The 23284-nt window shown below is 38.0% G+C and overlaps 1 protein-coding gene across 1 annotated transcript; it reads left to right on the forward strand.

The window, feature by feature from the left end:
* The first annotated feature begins 22208 nt into the window (after positions 1 to 22208).
* LOC128777400 (keratin-associated protein 19-7-like) lies at positions 22209 to 22371 on the forward strand. The gene has a single exon (XM_053904216.1). It carries the CDS (start codon positions 22209 to 22211, stop codon positions 22356 to 22358), a length of 150 nt encoding a protein of 49 aa, XP_053760191.1. The 3' UTR covers positions 22359 to 22371.
* The last annotated feature ends 913 nt before the right edge of the window (positions 22372 to 23284 follow it).

Consider the following 23284-nt stretch of genomic DNA (forward strand, 5'->3'; position numbering starts at 1 on the left):
TATTAATTATATGAGTTAGTGTCTATAAGATAAAAGTAAATCTGCTTCCCGTATGATATTATGTCTGGTCCTGAGAGCTAGAAAACATACTTGCATGAATGTTCATCATAAACTGTAAGCTATATAATGTAGTAGATTATATCTATACTGTAAGTAGAATGTAATGTAAGGATCCATACTCTTTGAAGTCAAGTTTTATTTTTCTTGTCATTACAAGAATAAACTTCAGAAAACTTGCTCTTATCAGAGTGCTCAACAATAACAGATGGCATAACTACAAAGAGCAAATCAATAAATGTAATCCATTTGTGGCTGGAGAAAAATGTCATCATCCAGATGTTTAACTCTGCCAATTTGAATTTATCTTAGGATATATTTTAGAAAACTGTACATAAAAAAATCATGAGCATCACATTCAAGAATCCTGTATAAATTTTTTTAGCTTCACTAAGTTCAGACAACTATCTTATTTCACTGAATTCTAGGTTAGATTTTTGGAAGAACACCAGGGATTCAGAGATTCTACATTGTGGTTAAGTGGGAAGCATGTGCTTGAACAGTTAGCTACCTTGACTAGAATTTTATGAAAGTCACTTTGCCTGCCATGGGTTTTGTTTGTTTGCTTTTTAAGAATATGAGCATTATATTTGTAATACTGCAGTACTGTGGAATTTGAATCAATCTGTTTTTTGGTCTCAGAGGAAAGAGCTAAAGAAAACTCAGATTTAACCATGACTCTCCACTAGTTAATGCAGTTTGTGATTTACTTTACATTACTGTTTCTATATGAACCATCTCAGTATTTTCTGAAACAGGGTTAGACAGTTAGGGTTAGGCTGCCAGGGTATGGACATGAGAGTAATTGTCTTGTTTACAGTGTAGAGGCCTCTGGGCAGTACAAGGGAGAAATTTCAAACACATAAAGCAAAAGGTCAGGTAGTCCTGATGGTTAGTTTATGGGGTTAAAAAATGGTAAACGAAGATATAACGAGCTTCATGAATTAAACAAAGACAGCTAACTGTAAAGGAGAATATAATATTTAACCTACTAATACATTAAGGTAGAAACCTGCAATATTATAAGCAAAATCAATCTTTAGTTGCCATAGAAGTGCAGGTAGTGGACCACATCCCTGAGACATGCACAAGGGCAATGACAGTAACTGCTATGCAAGTTTTTGTGCTTGTCCATCAGTCTGTTCCAGAATATTGTTCAATAAATGTGTTAAAGAAATGGGCTGGGTAAATATATACCGTGGAATACAATGGGCATGGGGGTTAGCCCCAAGCACATGTTGACCAAAATAATTTCATTGTATGCTAAATACTTCTTAGCTCACAGAAGACAGAAGAAGAATCCAGAATCTCCTGAGAAGAGAAAAAAAAAAGTCTAATCCCCAGAAGACTCTAGGGAAAACATCAATTGCCCTGATAAGTTTATCCCTCTCCAAAATCTAGTTCTTCGGCTTGTAGGCTCAGTGAGATGGTTTGGTTCAGTTAGTACGTTGAGAACAAATCCATTTCTCAGGGGCTGACTAACATTAACAAGTTCAAGTGAATCATCTATAAAACATAATGCCAACTCATTAATATACAATAAGAAATAATTGTTGCAGGAACTGTAATACTTGAGTTTGCTTGATTTGTGAATTCTCCTTATAGCTAACCTACATGGAAATCCAAATTATAATTAGATCACTTTATTAATTTACGAGACAAATTACTGCTACAGGGAAATGGAAATACTCAAAGCACATTTTATCACCATATCATCTCTATTTTATTTGGGGAACGAAATCATTATCAGAGGCCAATTTATTAATGTACCCTGAGAAATCACTGTCAGAATGGCCAAAAGGTTTAAACCCAATATAATAAGCTTACTTTCTTCCCCAAAGGAAAGGCAAGACTGATAATAATCAGAAAGTTGTGTTCTGGGCCAAGAATTAGAACATAGGGAGTTACATAAACTGAATGTTTAATGATATCAGACTAGGATAACTTAATAAAGTCACTACACAATGTATTTGATCATCTTAATGTGACTAAAAGTACTTGAAGTCTTATATTAAGGTCACTTTTGCCCTGAAGAAAACTTGTGTTCTTTACTGTAACCCCAAGATCCAAAAGAACCCCACTAAAGCCTTGATGGCCCCTTTCTCAGTCAATACTTGACCTGTGCTAGATGAACTTTACACCGTATGCCTCGATCCAGTCAACATTTTCCTCACCGACTATAGTTATTACTAGTAAAAGACCCCAGTCCCAAGATATTCCAAAACATGAGACAAATTTCCTTCATAACAATCCATAACTTTCATTTTCAAGTGGTTAATCTACTCATCCCTTTCTGAAAGTAATAACAAAGTTCAAAAAGTTGACTGTTACAAATACGTAGGACAATGACTATTTTCCTTTGCCTATGAGTGAAGGGAAATTGGAAATAGCAAGATCAATGCTCTTTGCTATTAAAAAAGATACTTCATATCTCAATACTTTAGTAATTTGAGTGTCCCACACCAGGCTCCAATTGCCTGGCTTCTGAAATCATCTAATGTAGCTTTTTCTAACTTCATGGGCCTTGAACTACTGGCTTCCCATTCATCTCTTGAGATCATATTTAAAATGCTGTGTTCATACATTTTTCTTTGTAAAAATAATATGCACAATTTTTAATTACACGGTATATTGAAGGATACATAACCTTCAGAATTTTGTGACACTGCCTAAGGCACCATTATTTCATTGTTACAAATGTAATCTTTATCTAATCAGTGATAATTCTGGCAAATAATATAATTACTTCAAGCATTTGGAGTATATAGCTGCTAGATGTTGGTAATGGTCATCAGTTTCAAACACAATAGAAGTCAGTATATATTTTAAAAAGATAACCAAATGAATTCTACCAAACATTCAGAGAAGAAAGACTTAATACCTATTCTCAAACTAGTCCAAAACAAAAAACAAAACAAAAAAAAACCAACCAAACAAACAAACAAAAAAACAAAAAAACAAAGAACAGAAAAGGAAGGAAAACTTCCCAATTCATTCTATGCAGTATTACCCTGATTCCAAAACCAAATAAAGACTCCACTAGAAGCAAGAACTACAGGGGGTCCTGGGTGGCTCAGTCAGTTGAATGTCCGACTTCGGCTCAGGTCACGATTTCGCAGTTTGTGAGTTCTAACCCCGCATCAAGCTCACTGCTGCCAGTGTAGAGCCAGCTTTGGATCCTCTGTCCCCCTCTCTCTCTGCCCTTCCCCTGCCCACTCTCTCTCTCTCAAAAATAAATAAACATTAAAAAGAGAACTATAGGCCAATATCTCTGATGAACATGGATGCAAAAATTTTCAATAAAATACTAGCAAACCAAATGCAACAGTACATTAAAAGAATCATTCACTATGATCAAGTGGGATTTATTCCTGGTTTGCAAAGGTGGTTCAATATTCACAAAAAAATCAATGTAATACACCACATTAATAAAAAAAAGGATAAGAACCATATGATCCTCTCAATAGATGCTGAAAAGGCTTTTGACAAAAGACAGCATCCTTAGTAAAAATGCTCAACAAAGTAGGTTTAGAGAAAATATACCTCAACATAATAAAGGCCATATACCAAAAAAAAAAAAAAAAAAAAAGAAACAAAACAAACAAACAAACAAACAAAAACCAGAATTAATATCCTCAATGGGGAAAAACTGAGAGCTGTTCTTCTAGGGTCAAGAATAAGACAGGGATGTCCACTCTCACCACTGTTATTTAATATTGTATTGGAAGTCCTAGCCACAGAAATCAGACAACAAAAAGAAATGAAAGGCATCTAAATCAGCAAGGAAGAAGTAAAATTTTCACTAGTTGCAGATGACATGATAGTACATATATAGAAAACCTGGAAGAGTCCACCAGAAGATCACTAGATTTGATACACGAATTCAGTAAAGTCACAGGATACAAAATCAACATACAGAAATCTATTTCTATTCACCAATAATGAAGCAGCAGAAAGAGAAATGAAGAAATTAATCCCATTTGCAATTGCATCAAAAACCAAAAGAGACCGAAGAACAAACCTAACCAAAGAGGAAAACATCTATCCCCTGAAAATTATAAAACACAGATGAAAGAAACTGAATAAAACACAAAGAAATGGGAAAATAGTCCATGCTCAGGGATTGGAAAAACAAATATTATTAAAATGTCTATACTGCACAAGGTAATCTACACATTTAATGCAATCTGTATCAAAATACCAACAACATTTTTCACAGAGCTAGAACAAACAATCCTAAAATTTGTATGGAACCACAACAGACTTTGAATGGCCAAAGCAACCCTGAAAAAGAAAAGCAAAGCTGGAGGCATCACAGTTCTGGACTTCAAACTATATTACAAAACTGTAGAGATCAAACAACTATGGCACTATCACAAAAATATGCACATAAATCAATAGAACAGAATAGAAAAGCCAGTAACACACGAGAGCTATATGGGAAATTAATCTTCAACGAAGCAGGAAAGAATATCCAATGGAAAAAAGACAGTCTCTTCAACAAACAGCATCGGGAAAACTGCACAGCAACATGCAAAAGCATGAAACTGGACCACTTTCTTACACCATACGCAAAAATAAATTCAGAATGGATTAACGATTTAAATGTGAGACAGGAAGACATTAAAATCCTAGAGGAGAACACAGGCAGTAATGTTTTGACATTGACTGTAGTAACTTCTTACTAGGTATGTCTCCTGAGGCAAGGGGAAAAAAAAGCAAAAATAAACTGTTGGGACTTCATCAAAATAAAAAGACTTCTGCACAGTGAAGGAAACCACCAACAAAAGTAAAAGACAACCTATGGGATGGGAGAAGGTATTTGCAGATGACATATTCAAAATATGTAAAGAACTTATAAAACTGAAAACCCTCAGAAATGAATAATCCAATTAAAAAATGGGCAGAAGACATGAATGGACATTTTTCCAAAGAAGACATCCAGATGGTCAACAGACACACGGAAAGATGCTCAACATCATTCATCATCAGAGAAATACAAGTCAAAACTAGAATGAGATATCACCTCACACCTGTCAGAATGGCTAAAATCAACAACAAAGAAACAACAGGTGCAGGCAAGGATGGGGAGAAAGGGGAACCCTCTTATACTGTTCATGGGAATGAAAACTGGTGCAACCCTTCTGGAAAACAATATAGAGTTTCCTCAAAAACTTAAAAATGGAATTTCCCTACAACCCAGCAATTGCACTACTACGTATTTACCTAAAGGTTACAAAAATACCAATCCGTTGGGATACATGCATCCCGATGTTTATAGCAGCATTGTCAACAATAGCCAAATTGTGGAAAGAGTCCAAATGTCCATCAAATGATGAATCGTTAAAGAAGATGTGGTATGTATGTATGTGTACACACACACACACACACACACACACTGGAATACTCCATGGAGATAAAAAAGAAAGAAATCTGAAATATTGCCACTTGCCACAACGTGGATGGAACTGGAGTATATTACACTGAATGAAGTAAGTCAGTCAGAGAAAGACAAATATATGATTTCACTCATACGTGGAATTTAAGAAGCAAACCAGATGAACATAGGGGAAGGAAGGAAATATAAGATAAAAAAAGAGAGGGAGGCAAACTATAAGAGACTCTTAAATACAGAGAACAAACTGAAGGTTGCTAGAGTGGAGGTGGGTGAAGAGGGATGGGCTAAATGGGTGATGGGCATTAAGGTGGGCACTTGTGATGAGCATTGCATATTATATGTAAGAGATGAATCACTGGGTTCTACTCCTGAAATCAATACTACATTGTATGTTAAATAATTTGTGGAAAACTACCTTCTTTTTTTCAGATAAATATTAAGATAATTTTGGAAATTTCCCCCCAAATTACACTGTGATGTTGATGAGGATTCTATTATAGTTATGAATTAAAATGAGACGGGCTATAATCATTTCTATATTTTATCTTCTCATACAGTGAAATACATGGCATAACTCTTTATCCATTCTGGCCTTCTGTAGTCGTTCCATATAATTTTTTCACCAATGTCATGCACATTCCTCCTTAAATCCATCACTCTATCTGACATTGTTATTCAAATTGAAATAAGCTATTATTCAATTATACTTTCTAAAAGACTTTGTTAGGATACATAAAGGTCTGTAATCATGTAATGTTTATTTTATAACTACCCATCTAACTATAGTCTCTTGTTACTCTCATTGGTAGTTGGTTTGATTTTGTTGTTTTCCAACTGCGACCATACCATCGATTTTATAATGATATTTCCATTTCACTATATTATCTCTTGGTCTATTTTCTTTTTCAGGTGGATTGACATCCTCTACAGAAAGATGTTCAGTAACAGCGGCAGTTACAGAAATCCTTGCCTTATTTCAGTGTTCATTCCTGAAGTATACACATGCTTTTAACATTGACGATAAAACTTAATAGTACACTTAAGCTGAAGCAATCATCTTGAACAATATAGAGATAAAGAATGGTTAGTTTTCCTATAACAAAATGTTCATAGAGTTATTTAATAATAAAAGTTATGTCTCTATCTTTTTCAATTATTATCACCATTGGAATTGTGTCAAGAAAATGATCTAAAGATTTAATATAGATATTTTTTAAATCTCCATCCATTGAAAATTAATGCTTTTTTGCCTCAAATAACTCTGTTTCATAAAGACTCTGATCCTTTTTGGGTAAATAGAGTGTTCCTGCCATATTTGTACTATACTTTTTATACCATTATTATTTGTTATGCTATAAGCAACCCCTAGATATTACCACATTAAATCTACCTCTCAATCTATACACTTTACTACACACACCTCAATACACACACACACACACACACATCTATATTATATACATTTTACTCTACATACCTCAATATACACAATACATCAATATTACACACATAGTTTTTACTGGTAAACATATTTTAGATATCTCATGCTTAAGAAATGTTGATGCATATAAAAGTAAGCACCATACAACCACATAAAAAACATGCAAACTAATGAGAATGACAGTATTCAGGAATTTGGCTACACAAATTACTTGTAACCAAGTACCAGAATCAGTCCTGTCAGAAGACTGAAACAAAACAAAAAGCAGTGTTTCTCTGGACATTGAGGCTCTCTCTCAAAACAAAATTCAAGGCAATGTTGATCTAAATCCTGCTCTTGCAACCTCTGGTTTCTGTGCATTTGTGCTTTAAGTCTGAAGAGGGATGATGTTATTATTTCATGGCAAGCGTAAATAATACGTGTGGTTTTCAAGCCATGCAAACTCATGAAGCTTCGTTACAGAGATGAAATAAGACAGTAAATTTGTTTTCACTATGAAGTATATACTATGTACTTGAAAGCATTTAGAGGCAGCAGCAAAGGAATCCTCAAATGAATGGGTGTGAGGGCTTCTCCTGTAAATGAACGCACTGTTAATGACATGGTTTTCATCCAGATTAGTGGATAAAATGCACGGCATTATCACTTGTGGTTTGCCACATGCACTACTGAGGGTGTATAAAAGGCCTCGAGGAAACAGAAGTTCATATTCTGTAAGCAGACGCTGCTCTCACCTAAATCGTCAACTCTTGAAACCATGAGTTACTACTACGGCAACTACTATGGCGGTCTGGGCTATGGCCTTGGCGGCCTGGGCTGCGGCTATGGCTGTGGCTGTGGCTGTGGCTGTGGCTATGGTGCTGGCTATGGAGGTTACGGATACAGCTGCTATCGCCCATGTTTCTATGGAAGATATTGGTCCTCTGGCTGCTACTGAGAAGTCTTGAACACAACCTTGCACACGACAAAGGACTTTCAGCTGCTTTTCCTCTTGCTGACTCTACCTTCTAGATATCTCATTCTGTTGGTGCCTCTTTTCTATGAAATAATGATGAGCCAATCCTCGGTTATTGGGATAGACCTTCCTTCAGATTTGCCATGCCAAGACTGACTTGATAAGAATCATCTGAATTTGCAATTCTAATATTGGAGGGAGATGGGGAGACGTACAGTTTGGGTAATGATTCTCCTTTGGGATACGTTTTTGTGGCAGAACTCTCATTCCCAACTGTGCATGAGAGGCTTGTGAAAATTCACTTTACATTAAACTTACTTTGCCTGGCATTGTCGATGGCCACGGTGTCTCTTCTCTCCCTCATAGACAAGTGTTCTACATGTACAAGCACTGAGTGTGAGTTTATGCCTCTGTATGTCTGCTGTGTGTGCCCGTGTGCTTTGCAAAAGCTCCTGACGATGCTCTTAGACCCGTAATCCTGTGGAACCATAAGGAAAAAGAGACTGTCCAGCGGTTCTTTTCACACTTTGTTCAAAGTATATCAACACAGCTGTAGCCAATCTTACCCAGCCTCATAGCCTCACAGTGGGATCATTATGCAACATTATAACACCATTTTCCACTGTTGTACTCAAAACCCTGCCGTCTTTTACCGTTTCCAAGCAGGACAGGACTCTATTCTGTTGTTGGAAGCTGTGTTCTTTATGGATTTTGTCTCCTGTGGCTGCTATTTGGGCCTCACTTAAACAACAATTGAAGAAGCTCAAACAGCCTTCAGAATTACATAGCAATTGGTTAGCTGCGTTGCCATACTTGTTTCCAGGTGCCCAGAGCTCTCTGTTATATGTGGATATGTAGTTCTGTAAGTACCTACACCGGGAGTCCAAGTAGACATTTGTCATACTGTAGATATTTGCTCCTTCCAACGTCCTACCTTGATTAATTTTGTCCCCTTGGTAATCAGACTAATACCCTTATGTAACTTGGTTTGTGATGCTATTTAAAGGGCCAAAAGTCCGTCTATGAAATGTGTGGGTTTGAACATCATTTCTGTTTCTAGGCTTCCAGAAATACCTGCATTGTCCTGGTTATTCTGTTTACCCATTGTTTGTACTTCCAGTTGCCATCTTCACCTTTTATTCAACATTAAAAAAAAAAAAAAATTTAACAAGACTTGCTTCACTGAAGATAAAACCCCGCAAAAATGGCAATGGTATGGAGCTCTATTGTCTTTCTGAAGAACTTTTTTTTTTTTTCAGTTGTCAAGAGGCAAGTTCTCTTGAAATGTCTTAAAATGAATGACAGCTTTTGGAAGGCAACTGCATTCAAGATATAAACACAAAATAGGTCCACATTTAACCTACTTATATTTTAATTTATGAGAGTGACATCCTGAGGTCTGGAGTCTATAAACAAAAGTGATCAAAAACAAAAGCACATGAAATCTGGAATAAAGTGGGAAGGGAAAAATTCTGAAAAATGTTTCTTTATCCATTCATCAGTCAATGGATATTTGGGGTTTCTCCCTAGTTTGGCTATTCTTGATAATGCTGCTATAAACACTGGGGTGAATGTACCCCTTCACATCTATATTTTTGTATCCTTTGGATAAATAGCTAATTGTTCAATTGCTGGGTCATAGGGTAGTTCTATTTTTAGCTTCTTGAAGAATCTCCATACTGTTCTCCAGAGTGGCTGCACCGCTTTGCCTTCCCACCAACAGTGCAAGAGGATGCCCCTTTCTCCTCATCTTCACCAACACCTGTGTTTTCTTGTGTTGTCTACCCAACATTTAAAGAGAATTAATACCTATTCTTCTGAAACTCTTCCAAAAAATAGAAATGGAAGGAAAACTTCCATACTCATTTTATGAGGCCAACATTACCTTGATTCCAAAACCAGACAAAGATCTCACTAAAAAGGAGAATTATAGGCCAATACCCCATGATGCAAAATTTCTCAACAAGATACTAGCAAATCAAATCCAATAGTACATTAAAAGAATGATTCACCACGATCAAGTGGGATTTATTGGACTTGGACTTGGACTACAGGGGTGGTTCAATATCCACAAATCAATCAACATGATACAGCACATTAATAAAAGAAATGGTAAGAACCATATGATTCTCTCAATAGATGCAGAAAGAACATTTGAAAAAATATAGCATTTTTCTTGATAAAAACTCTCAAGAAAGTAGGGATAGAAGGAACATACCTCAGCATCATAAAGGCCATATACAAAAGACCCACAGTGAATCATCCTCAATGGGGAAAAACTAAGAGCTTCTTCCCTAAGGTCAGGAACATGACAGGGATGTCCACTCTCACCACTGTTGTTCAACCTAGAACTAGAAGTCCTAGCCTCAACAATCAGACAACAAAAGGACATGAAATGCATCCAAATCAGCAAGGAAGATGTAAAACTTTCACTCTTCACAGATGACATGATACTCTATGTAGAAAACCTGAAAGACAGCACCAATAAATTGCTAGAACTGATCCATGAATTTAGCAAGTCACAGGATCTAAAATCAATGTACAGAAATCTGTTGCATTTCTATACACAAATAATGACGCAGCAGAAAGAGAAATCAAGGAATCAATCCCATTTACAATTGCACCAAAAACCATAAGATACCTAGGAATAATCCTAGGTATCTTACCTCTAATCAAAGAGGTAAAAGATCTGTACTCTAGAAACTATAGAATACTTATGAAATAAACTGCAGAAGACTCAAAGAAATGGAAACATTCCATGCTCGTGGATAGGAAGAACAAATATTGTTAAAATGTATATACTACCCAAAACAAACTACACATTCAGTGCAACCCCTATCAAAATAACACCATCACTTTTCACAGAGCTAGAACAAACAATTCTAAATTTCTATTGAACCAGAAAAGACCCCAAATAGCCAAAATAATGTTGAAAAAAAAAGCAAAGTGGGAGGCATCACAATTCTGGACTTCAAGCTGTATACAAAAGCTGTAATCAACAAGACATTATGGTACTGGCACAAAAACAGACACATAGATCAATGGAACAGAATAGAGAACGCAGAAATGGACTCACAACTATATGGCCAACTAATTTTCTACAAAGCAGTAAAGTCTGGAAAAAAGACAAACTCTTCTACAAATGGTGTTGGGAAAACTGGAGAGTGACATGTAGAAGAAGGAAGCTGGGCCACTTTCTTACACTGTATACAAAAATAAATTCAAAATGGATTAAAGACCCACATGTGAGACAGGAAATCATCAAAATCCTAGAAAAGAACACAGGCAGCAACCTCTTTGACCTTGGCCATAGCAACTTCTTACTAGAAATGTCTTTGTAGGAAAGGGAAACAAAAGCAAAACTGAAGTATTGGGACTTCATCAAGATAAAAATCTTCTGCACAGTGAAGGAAACCATCAGCAAAACTGAAAGGCAACCTTTGGAATGGAAGAAGATATTTGCAAATGACATATTGTATAAAGGGTTAGTATCCAAAATCTATAAAAAGCTTATCTAAGTCAACAACCAAAAAATAAATAATCCAGTTAAGAAATGGGCAGAAGGCATGAACAGACATTTCTCCAAAGACATACAAATGGCTAACAGAAACATGAAAAGATGCTCAACATCACTCATCATCAGGGAAATACAAATAAAAACCATGAAGATATACCACCTCAAAGCTGTCAGAATGACTGAAATTAACAACTCAGGAAACCATAGATGTTGACCAGGGTGTGGAGAAAGGGAAACCCTCTTACACTGTTGGTGAGAATGCAAACTGATACAGCCATTCTGGAAAACAGTGTGGAGTTTCCTCAAAAAGTAAAAATAGAGCTACCCTAGTAGGTATTTTTCCAAAGGATCCAGAAATGCTGACTTGAAGGGGCACATGCACCCCAATGTTTATAGCAGTATTATCAACAATATCCAAATTATGGAAATAGCCCAAATATCCATTGACTGATGAATAAAGAAGTTGTGGTATATATATAAACAATGGAATATTGCTCGGCTATCAAACAGAATGAAATTTGCAACAACGTGGATGGAACTAGTGTATTATCATAAGCAAAATAAGCCAGTTAGGAAAGATAAACATCATATGATTTCACTCATAGGTATAATTTAAGAAAAAAAAAACAGATGAACTTAGGTAAAGGGAAAAAAAAAATAAAACAAGATAAAAACAGAGCGGGAGGCAAACCAAAAGAAACTCTTACATACAGAGAACAAATTGAGGGTTGCTGGAAGGGAGTTGGGTGGTGGGATGGGCTAAATAGTTGATGAGCATTAAGGAGGGCACTTATTGGGAAGAACAATGGGTATTTTATGCAAGTGATGAATCACTAAAATCTACTCCTGAAACCAATACTTCACTATGTGCCGTATGGTAACTAACTTTAACTTAAATAAAATCCTGGAACAACAACAACAACAAAAATATACAGCATATTGCATGTAGCCCAAGTTCAAATTCAGCCCAATACAAAGTTTTTTTGAACTTTACAATATGATTATAAGTTAATCTACATTCCAAAAAAATCCGTATCATAGGATGCTCTGGGCTTGGGCATCTAGAAGTATCTACGCCCACTGTGTCAACAAGAGCCTTGGCTTATTCAGTGTGCTATGGTTGGTGACGTCATGGTGGCTGATGGCTTGCATGATGGGTTCAGATATCTGCCCAGGGGACTGTATCATCACATTGTATCCGATCTACACTAAGTACCAGAGGTAGAAAGACACAAAAAATTTCCTGGGATCTTGAGCTCACAGTTCAGATGGAACTCAGATAACAAATACATAATTACAGTGATCTGTGTTAACTTTTTAGAAGTTTATTTATTTATTTTTAGAGAGAAAGAGAGAGCATGAGCAGAGGAGGGGAAGAGAGAAAGGAAGAGAGAGAATCCCAAGCAGGCCCCATGTTGGCAGTGCAGAGCCCCATGTGGGGCTGCGTCTCAGGCACCGTGAGATCATGACCTGAGCCAAAATCACAGGTCGGATGCTCAACCAGCCCACTGAACCACCCAGGTGCCCCATATCTGTGTTAACTTTTCAGAAAGATTTATGTATTGAGAGCAATGGGACCTCATGGGAGGGATATCTAATCAAGCCTTGTGTAGTCAGAGTTTTCACAAAAGATACTACCTGAACTTAGTATTGAAGAAAAATGCAAGAAGGGGGGATTTGGAATGTGTTGGGGTGTAGTGTTTGTGCTAGCTCTGTGCTCTGTAGAGCCCATTTTGCCATAACCACTAACCAGAAGCTATTTCTCTAGTAGACATGCACTTGTTCAACATTTTCAATAGAGATTCGTTTAGAAACTAGAAATTGAAAGGTGGAGTTAGATTGCCTGGAAAGCTCTTCGAGCTTCATAGGTGATAACCACCATCAAAAATAATGGTGGCAGTTTTCTAGAAATTGCTGTGAGTACGGATATGAAACTGAAGACAGATGATTTAGAAGAATCAGTGCCCTGTTTTGTAATTATTACAAGTCTAAAGCAGATTTAAGTTGGAGAATCGATTGTAGCAGAAAGCCATTACAGTCTGCCCGCCCTCCCCCTGCCCCACCCCACCCTCGCAGCCATCCTGAAAGAGAGCGTTCCTAGGAAACATTTCATCAGATGAACTGGCATAAAGTGAAGATGCAATTACCATTAATTTATATGGAAAAAACGTCAAGCATTCCTAGACCCCAAGATAACCTCTTTTAGTCTTTTCTAATACCTTGGGACACATCTTGTTAATGGATACGCAAAATCAATGGAGGTACAGCACAGGTGCTCACGAATATAATTCAAAGCTCTACTGGCTCGTACTCAGACGCTGAGTGTAGTTCCTGAGGAGGCCGCTGGGGGCGCTACTGTCATACCTCGGGGTGCGCCGAGCCTTTATAATGACACATTGCAAAGCCAACGGTGATACAATTTTCATAAGCAGCCATTTTTTTTTTAAGGGAAAAATCCTCTTAATATTTCTTTGGGTTAACGAAAGCAGGTACAAATGTAGTTCTTTCATAAAAGCAAAGGGGCCTAACAAGAACTTTTGAAAAAAGACCACCTGTATTTTGGTGATTAAGGTTGTGATCAACAATATCTTGCTGAAAGCTTTCAAGGAATGCTCCTTAAGTGACTTCACTTAAGAATATTGTTATTTAGTAAGTTCTATTATTTTTTCCATTTTCAAAACACATTTCCGATGTATTTTCCTTAACATTTGGAACAGAGTTTTTGAATTATACAAAGCCATTTTGTCTTACTTTTCAAAATGAATTTCAACTTAACATTCAATGTCACATTATATGACATAACCAGAACTGAGGCTAACGTGTAACTGTAGTTGGAAGAATTCTAAATTTTAGCTTTTGTTTACCGGTCTGTACAGAGAAGAAAGCTTTCTCTAAAAACAGCATGCTTTTCTGAAGTTTGACAGGTAGAATGTGGCATTAAACTAGCATCAATCTCCTATCCACGCGAAAGAGTCATAAAGCAGATTCCCAGAAGGTCAACCTCTAATATATTCACTTTGACATGTATAATCAGATACATAATATTACAAATTTAGCATGATACTATTTTCCTAATTCTCTTTGAACCCATTCTGACTCATACATGTGTGACAACACTTATTCCTGATGAAGTTCAGGAATATTACTAATGATTTAAGGGATTGAGTTAAACATATTTGAGATTGTAAGGTTAAGAGACTGTATTAGTTTTATCTTGCTGCTTAACAAATCACCACAAATTTATCAGTTAAAGGTTTTTTTTTTTTTTAATGTTTACTTATCTTGGAGAGAGAGAGAGAGAGAGAGAGAGAGAGAGAAGTGGGGGGGGGGAGGGGCAGAGAGAGACACACACACACAGAACCTGAAGCAGGCTCCAGGCTCTGAGCTGTTAGCAAAGAGCCCGACATGGGGCTCAAACTCATGAACTGTGAGATCATGACCTGAGCTTAACATCACAAATTTCCTCATTTAAAAGAGCACTCATGTCCTCATGCCCCCACCTCTCCTGTAGACCAGAAGTTTGGCAAGGTGTTGTTGGGTTCTCTGCTCATTGTATCCCAAAGCTGGGCTGAGTTCTCACCCGGGACTAAGGAAGAATCTGCTTGTTGAGAGAATCCAGTTCCTGTGGTTGGAGGATTGAATTCCCATTTCTATGCTGGCTGCCAGCAGGGGGCTACTCTCAGCAATGAGATGCCACCTACATTCTGTGGCACATGCCCCCCCCCCCCTCCCCGCTACATCAAAGTCATGTCAAATCCTCCTCATTCTGAGTTTGTTACCAGCCAGAGAAAACTATTTTTACAGGGCTCATGTGATTAGGTCAGGCCCACCCAGATAATCTCCATTTTTTCAAGTCACCTGTGCTACGTATAAAAGAGCCTAATCACAGTAGAAAAACCTATTATATTCACAGTGCTGAAATAATACAGGGCATGTATATCAGGAAGGGGTAGATCTTAAGGACCATCTTAACCTGTTACCTAACCAAGTGACATGTTCTCATGTTGCCCTGAGCAACCACTTTCCACCTCTTTCAGAGCAAAGCCAAAGCTTTTAAATGGTGCTGCTAAGAGTATAACTGATCAGCACAGACCTAAATGATCTCACATCTCTCATGCAACCTTCCTCTCTTCTCCCTCTAGTTTGTTCCACTTCAGGGAACATGACCCTCAAGGAGCCTAGCATGACCCCATATCAGGGTACCTGTGTTTTTGGTTCCCTCTGCCTGTCTGCTCTTCCCCTGACAGCTACATGGCTTATGAAAATTCACTTATCTGGGATGGGTTGAGCCTTCCCTACCCATCTACCATTTCACTACCCCCAGTGGGTCATTGCATATCTCCCACCTCTGCTTTATATTTTGTTCTCATTTTGTTCTTTGTTCTTATTACTATTATCACTATGAAATATACTCTTTTGATGGATTGATTGATCGGCTCCTGTCCCATTAGAATGGAAGGAACCTTTAGGAAGACAGGCTTTTGTCTGCTTTGTTTATTACCTTGAAATGTGCTTCCCGGTGCCTGGAAAAAATGTGGAACACAAAGTAGCCACTCAGTAAATATTTGTTGAATGTATACAATCAGTCCCTTTTGTTTATGGTTGTCTCCCCCACTAAAATGTTAGTCCAGAGGAAATGGGGGATTTGTTTTTCTTTTACTACTTTATCTTCAAGACAAGTAGGTAAATGTTCTCTATTATTTGTCAATGAATGAATAAGAACTCATTTGAATTTGCGGGAAGAAGAAAGAAAGAAGCTTGGCTAAGGTATGAGTCCAGGTTCCTGGCTTGCATAACTGGTGAATTTTGAAGCTCTGTGTCAAGAGAGGGAAGAGAAAAAACATTGAGTGCTCGGTGTGTAAAAGGTTAGATGGGCAGCGTTTTGTTTTGTTTTAAAGATTTTATTTATTTATTTTTTTAATGTTTATTTTTGAGAGAGACAGAGAGCAAGTGAGGGAGGTGCAGAGAGAGAGGGAGACACAAAATCTGAAACAGGCTCCAGGCTCTGAGCTGTCAGCACAGAGCCTGTGGCGGGGCTCGAACTCACAGACAGTGAGATCATGACCTGAGCCGAAGTCAGATGCTTTACTGACTGAGCTACACAGGTGCCCCAAGTTTCTTTTTTTTTTTTTTAATACATTTTTCACATATTGAATCTGAAATGGATTTCAAAGCAAATAAGTGTGCCCAGGAGACAGAGAAGGTGGGGAGTGGCTAGGATTGCTGCCTGATGGTAACTGTCTGCTTTGTGAAGTACAACTTGGGCCAGAGCAAGAGAATGGGAGTCTGTTTTGAAAGACAGTGTCTTTCACAGGCATTTGACATGACTGTGGGGAATCGGGGAAGAAACCAACTTGGGCACAGAGATGGATTTATGGGCAGCAGTGAGGGCTTAGTTGGGATCAGATGCAAAACATTTGTATTGTGTTCAGTTTTATGCTTTTTTTTTTTTTTTTCTTTTCTGTTTTGGCCATCTAGTATAATTAACTTGCTAATATACTTCACCACTTATGTTCACTAATGACTTTTTCTTTAAATGCAAAGCACATGCGTGGGTGTGTAAAACATTTTTTTTTTCCAGCCAGTGCTAAAACACACTCTAATGTTAAATCTAGTCATTGGTGGGGAAGTTCCTGCAAATACTGTGGATTGTATGAAGGGAAAAAGAATCAGCAAAGAGATGACATTTGGAAATTTAAACAACTACGGTTCCTGAAAGCAGCGAGAGAGGGTGTGTTTTATTCACTGGCGTGTGCTCAAGACACAGGACCCCTGTGGACCATATTAGGCAACTCAGTAAATGTTTCCAGAGGAAAAATTTGCAGTTTGATCAGATACAATATAAACCTGAAATGAGAAGTGTGTTTTTCTACTGGCCCTAACTGGCAACTCTAAGGCCCACTGATGTTCTGAAGAGAAAGATCGATAAAGAAGAAGGAAAAGGAATGAAAATTATGAAAATGGAAAAAAAAAAAAAAAGGATAAACTAGAAAACACAGTTTTCAAACGCAGCAGGATGAGGCCACAATCAGAAGCTTCTGGTTCAAAGAAACAAATTATTTTGTTTGTGTCAACTCCTTTGAAAGTATCAAGAAGTGACAATAGAAAAGCTGTGGTCTTGAGGGCAGAGAGAGAAAGAGACAGAAATCCACATGGTGCCCTGTAGTTATTAAGCTAAAGGACTAACCAGCCTTCCAAGTCAATATCCAATGATTATGTTACAGATTGTACCACAGGTAAGATAACTGCCTAGACCTCCGGACAGAGCTCTTTGCTCATTTTATTTTCAATTCTTTTTTTTTTTCCCCCACTCAAATTATTAGTTATATATTGCTCCTTTTTATTCGTGCTTTAATATCTATCTCTTATTCTGGAATGCAGTATCCATAATGTTCATGGGCTGGCTTTTCTGTTTTACACTGAGTATATTAGAGACTGAAATGTAGTAATCACCAGATAAATGTTTGTTGAATAGATTTGAGAAAACAAAGGAAAGATACCGCGTGTGTGTTGTAACCGAACTCCCCTTCCCTCTTGGGTTGAGCAAAACAACGGTTCCCGGAATCAGCCTGACCATCTGGAACACCCCTGACCGTTTGTGGTCTGGCCAAAAGGCGGGAACCAATCAATCAGAGACTACTGACTGTTCAACTTTGAATGTCGACCAATCGTAAGCCTGTAACTGTGGAAACTCCCCTACTTCCTTGTAAATTGTTTGTGCCTTGCTATAAAAGAGATGTTAAGGGGCGCCTGGGTGGCTCAGTCGGTTGAGCGCCGACTTTGGCTCAGGTCACGATCTCGCGGTCCGTGAGTTCAAGCCCCGCGTCGGCCCCCTGTGCTGACAGCTCAGAGCCCGGAGCCTGTTTCAGATTCTGTGTCTCCCTCTCTCTGACCCTCCCCCATTCATGTTCTGTCTCTCTCTGTCTCAAAAATAAATAAACGTTAAAAAAAAAAATTAAAAAAAAAGAGATGTTAAGACTGTACTCGGGGCCTCCCAGCGTCACCACTAGCAAGTGTGCGGAGGTCCGGGGTCGAACTCGAAATAAAGCGAACCTTGTGGCTTGGCTTTGACACTGGACTCTGGTGGTTGCTTTCTGGGGGGTCTTGCGAATCTGGGCATTTCAGATTAATCACCAAAAGGTTGTGCAGGCTGCCTTTAGCGAGCTAATACCTCCCATAGATATTTTAAAGTAAATAGTATTATATTAATCAGCACTCCTGGTGGGGTTGCTAAAGAATTAAGAAAGGTCGGGGAGCCTGGGTGACTCAGTCAGCTAAGCCTCTGACTCTTGGTTTTGGCTCAGGTCATGATCTCACAGTTTCGTGGGTTTGAGCCCTGTGTCAGGTTCTGTGCTGGTAGCTCAAAGCCTGCTTGGGATTCTCTCTCTCTCCCTCTCTCTGCCCCTCCCCTACTTGTGCTGTCTTTGTCTCTCTCAAAAATAAATAAACTAAAAAAAAAAAAAAAGAATTAAGAAAGGTTAATTTAGGAGTAACATGCTTTATTTTACTAAGCCAACCAATTTTAAAAAGAAATATTTCAAACATTTGTTTTAATTTATTTTAAAAAGTAATCATATTTTTTTTTCCTAAATAGGTTAAGTATTTCTTGTTTGAAAGTTAAATGCTTTTCTCTGAAGTCGTGTTCCTTCTGAAGGCCAAATGACTTTACCCTTACCTAATGGTAGAGACAGGATTGTATAGTGAGTAAAACTAAAGGCTCGTTAACCAGAAAACTGATTTTGAAACTCACATCAGCTACCGATTAGTTGTGTGACCTTGTGTTAGCAATCAAACAGGATGGGAATAGTACTACACAGGATTGTTATGGGGTTGAGCTAAAACATATAAAGGACTTCAAATACTACCTGGCCTATATTGATCCCCTGGTAAATATTTGTATTATCATTGTTTACTTTAAAATGATAGTATAAATTCTGTAGACAAGGTCAGTAAGTATCCTATCTAGTTCTTTTCTAGTCAATGTGTACTCTCTGTGGAGAATCATCCAAAAGATTTCTTCTTCAGGATTGTCAATGAAAACACTGTGCTAATTTTTAAATAGTTTACAAGTTCTTGTAGTTGTTTGGCAGTTCTTGGGAGTGCGATGAAATACGGCTTATATATGATTACCTTAACAAATTGGCTGATATCCAGGGTCTATTGAATTGAACCACATTTTGAGGGAATTGGATTTTCCCCATATTCCTTGCAGTTGCTGTTTGATTATTCGATTTTTCCACAGTTGTTTCAAAACCACAGAATAAGGCTGACTTTTAAGTGAACACATTTTAAAAATATACATCGATAAAAAGAAAATGAAGAATTGTTATAAGAAATCAAAGGAGCCTCTAACACTGATACTTGGCAAAATCTTGAGATGTGAATACAGAGGTATCTTGGAGCGATAAAAGATGGGAAGAAAGTTTCTTTTCTTCGACAACCAGCATGAGTCCTAGGTGGTTGTGAGAGTCTGGTCCTTTCTGTGCTGGGTGGGAAGCGGTGTAGGCTGAGGATAAGACGAAAAGACAGATCACTTGGTGTTTCATGTACAAATACAGTTTAAGGCTAGAAGTAGGCTCCTCCTTTAGGACTTAAATAAAGCAGAACACAGGAGGTAGTTCCTAGGTTGAACCTTGTGACATCTTCTATTACTGATGTCCTTTACAAGGCAAATACCTGGCTTTATCTGGGTTATGACAGGATTGAAGATAATAGATTTTTAAAAATTTTACCTTAAATTAGGGGCGCCTGGCTTAGTCGGTTAGCCTCCAGCTTCGGCTCAGGTCATGATCTCACGGTTCGTGAGTTCAAGCCCCGCATTGGCCTCTGTGCTGACAGCTCAGAGCCTGGAGCCTGCTTTGGATTCTGGGTCTTCCTCTCTCTCTCCCCCTGTTCTGTTCACGTTCTGTCTCTTTCTCTCAAAAATAAACGATAAAAAAATTAAAAAAATATTTTTCCTTAAATTTTATTAAACCAAATTCTGCTAGTGTAAACAGACCCAAAAAGAGCAGTTCTTTACCATTAATAATTCTCTTCAATTGGTACATTGCAAAGCTCCATCAGTATGGAAATAATAAGCCATTTAATCACATTGTACTATTAATAAACTAGTAGAGGGAGCAAGCGTAATAAGCTTAAATGAAGTCCAAAAATCATCTATACACTTTCTGATATTTGAATATTTTGAGCATTTTTTTCAGCAGAACTAACTACATAAACGTGCTAATTGGTTTCATGTCACTTGCATTTATTCTAATAATAGTGGGAATAAACAATAAACCACAAATATGAGGCAGCTCTGCACCTGGGAGATTCAACTCCCTCACCTGCAAGCATAGCCTCAATTTCAAATTTATCTGACAAACTAAGGTTGAATTGGAGCACTTAGGGTTAAAGATGCGGTATATATAATACGATGGAATATTACTCCGTCATAAAAAAGAATGAGGTCTTGCCATTTGCAACAATGTGGATGGACCAAGAGGGCATTCCGTTAAGTGAAATAAGTCAGACAGAGATGAACACCGTGTGATTTCACTTACATGTGGAATCTCAAAAACAAAACAAATGAACAAACAAAGAAAAAAGCAGAGACAGACACATACACAGAGAACAAACTGGTGGTTGCCAGAGGGGAGGGGTGGGCAATGGGCACAATGGGGAACGAGGAGTGGGAGATACAGGCTTCCAGTTATGGAAAGAATAAGGCATGAGGACAACAGGCTCAGCACAGGGAATACGGTCACTGTATTGCGAGAGTTATATGGGGGCAGACTGTAGCTACACTTGTGGGGGAACATATATAACGTACAGACTTGTGGAGTCACTATGTTGGACCCTGAAATTAATGTAGCATTGTGTGTTGACCATGCTTCAATAATTAAAACAAAAAAAAATCATTGTTGCATAATTCTGTTGTCTGACTTGTAATTTCTCATTGGTTAAGAAAACAAATCAATAAAGGACACTGACATCAACGGTGCCCCAAGTCTCTTTGAATTCTGAAATCTTATGGTCCCATGATAATATGGAATTCAGATCCTGAAATAAGAATGTATTCCTGGGCAGAGAGCTATTTATAATAATCAGCAGGAACTCTTTTTTTTATTCAATCTTCAGCGGAATCTACCAGGCAGGCTTACTCTAACGTGAGACATAACGCTTGAGGCATTCTTTTGACTCCCAGTTTGTGGCTGTTCTAAAAATTAAATATCATCCTTGCACCAGGAAACCTGGGTCTCAGCTGACTTTAAAAGCACATTGTATTTAGATGTACATCACGGTTGATTGTCATTGTCACAGGACTAGTATTTCAGGGAAGGATTCTGGTTCACTTTATGTGAATTCTTGGTAAAGAAGACACCCTTGGCTTAGAAAAGAGTCAACAGGCATGAATTGTCAAAGGAAAAGATACAATTAGAGGAAAAGATACAATTGTCAAAGGAAAAAAAATGCAATCGCCTGTGACGCCCAGTTGAAAAATGCCTGAAGCTACAGAGATTTGCTGACGGGAGGGGAAGCCAAGAAACCCAGAGTATGGCGGTTATAAACACAATAGCGTCTTATTAACAGTCCAATGTTTCTCTAGGCATTCAAATGAAGCAGAAAATCAGGCCTGTTGCATAACTTTTAAATAACTAAGCGACCTAAACAAGCGGAAGACACTGTTGGGTGTTAGGAAACAAGATGGTTGACATAGTTTCCAAGTAATGTGTTCTATCATATGACATTCAGAGGTGTGGCCTTGTACACCCCTCAGCGTATATATATAAATGTCCCTGTGCTGTCACAGTCACAAAACCGGCCCACGATACCGAGCCACACTCACCACCCTGACACCATGAGCTACTACGGCAGCTACTACAGAGGCCTGGGCTACGGCTGTGGAGGCTTCGGCGGCCTGGGCTACGGCTGTGGCTGGGGAGCCTGCGGATACGGCTGCTGTCGTCCCTGTTACTATGGAAGATACTGGTCTTCTGGCTTCTACTGAATAAATACTTGAAAATTTACAATTTGTGCGCTTGTCTCTGATTCACCCAGAAAATTGTATTTCATAACCTCGTACTTTGTTTATCCTGTCTTGAGACTTAAACTGTTATCTGGACCCCCTGGTTTCTGACAATAATGTGATGAAAACTTGATTCAGCAGATGTTTCATTAGTAATGCTCTTCAAGGATCCCCTTCTGTGTAGGATGGAGAGTCATTGTACCCTAGCCAGGCTTTGCCTTTCTAAAAAAATTTTTTTTTTAACATTTATTTATTTTTGAGACAGAGAGAGACAGAGCATGAACAGGGGAGGGGCAGAGAGAGAGGGAGACACAGAATCCGAAGCAGGCTCCAGGCTCTGAGCCATCAGCCCAGAGCCCGACGCGGGGCTCGAACTCACGGACCGTGAGATCGTGACCTGAGCTGAAGTCGGAGGCTTAACGGACTGAGCCACCCAGGCGCCCCAGGCTTTGCCTTTCTATATCTGGTATCTATAATAATCTTTTTCTGACAGAGTAAACGTGTTTTGAGCTTCAGTTTTGTTTTCCTTCTTTCTTTTTTTAATCACAGTAAATTTGCTGCCGTGCACTAATATAATCATCAACTATGGCAACATTTGCTTCTTCCATCTAAGAAATTTACCAATATACTTATTTCGTGACTATCTCTTCTCCTTCATCTTATCTCCTTTCTCATCATCTTCAATATCTACCTTTTCTTCCCTACCAGAAGGTAAGAATTCTATCTCGTTGGGTTAAAGAGGTTCTGTCATGATATTCAAACTTAGGTTCACTTTTGAAATTCATTTCGCCTTGGAAATTATCTTGTTAATCCTAAAGCAAAATAATAAGGAAATACTTTAGTTTGCATGCAAATTATTTGAGAATACTTGAGACAATAAACATGAAGGAATTTTATCAACATATTAA

The sequence above is a fragment of the Panthera pardus genome, unplaced genomic scaffold, assembly GCF_024362965.1.
Source record: "Panthera pardus isolate Hobbes unplaced genomic scaffold, ASM2436296v1 HiC_scaffold_16, whole genome shotgun sequence".
Lineage (NCBI taxonomy): Eukaryota > Metazoa > Chordata > Mammalia > Carnivora > Felidae > Panthera > Panthera pardus.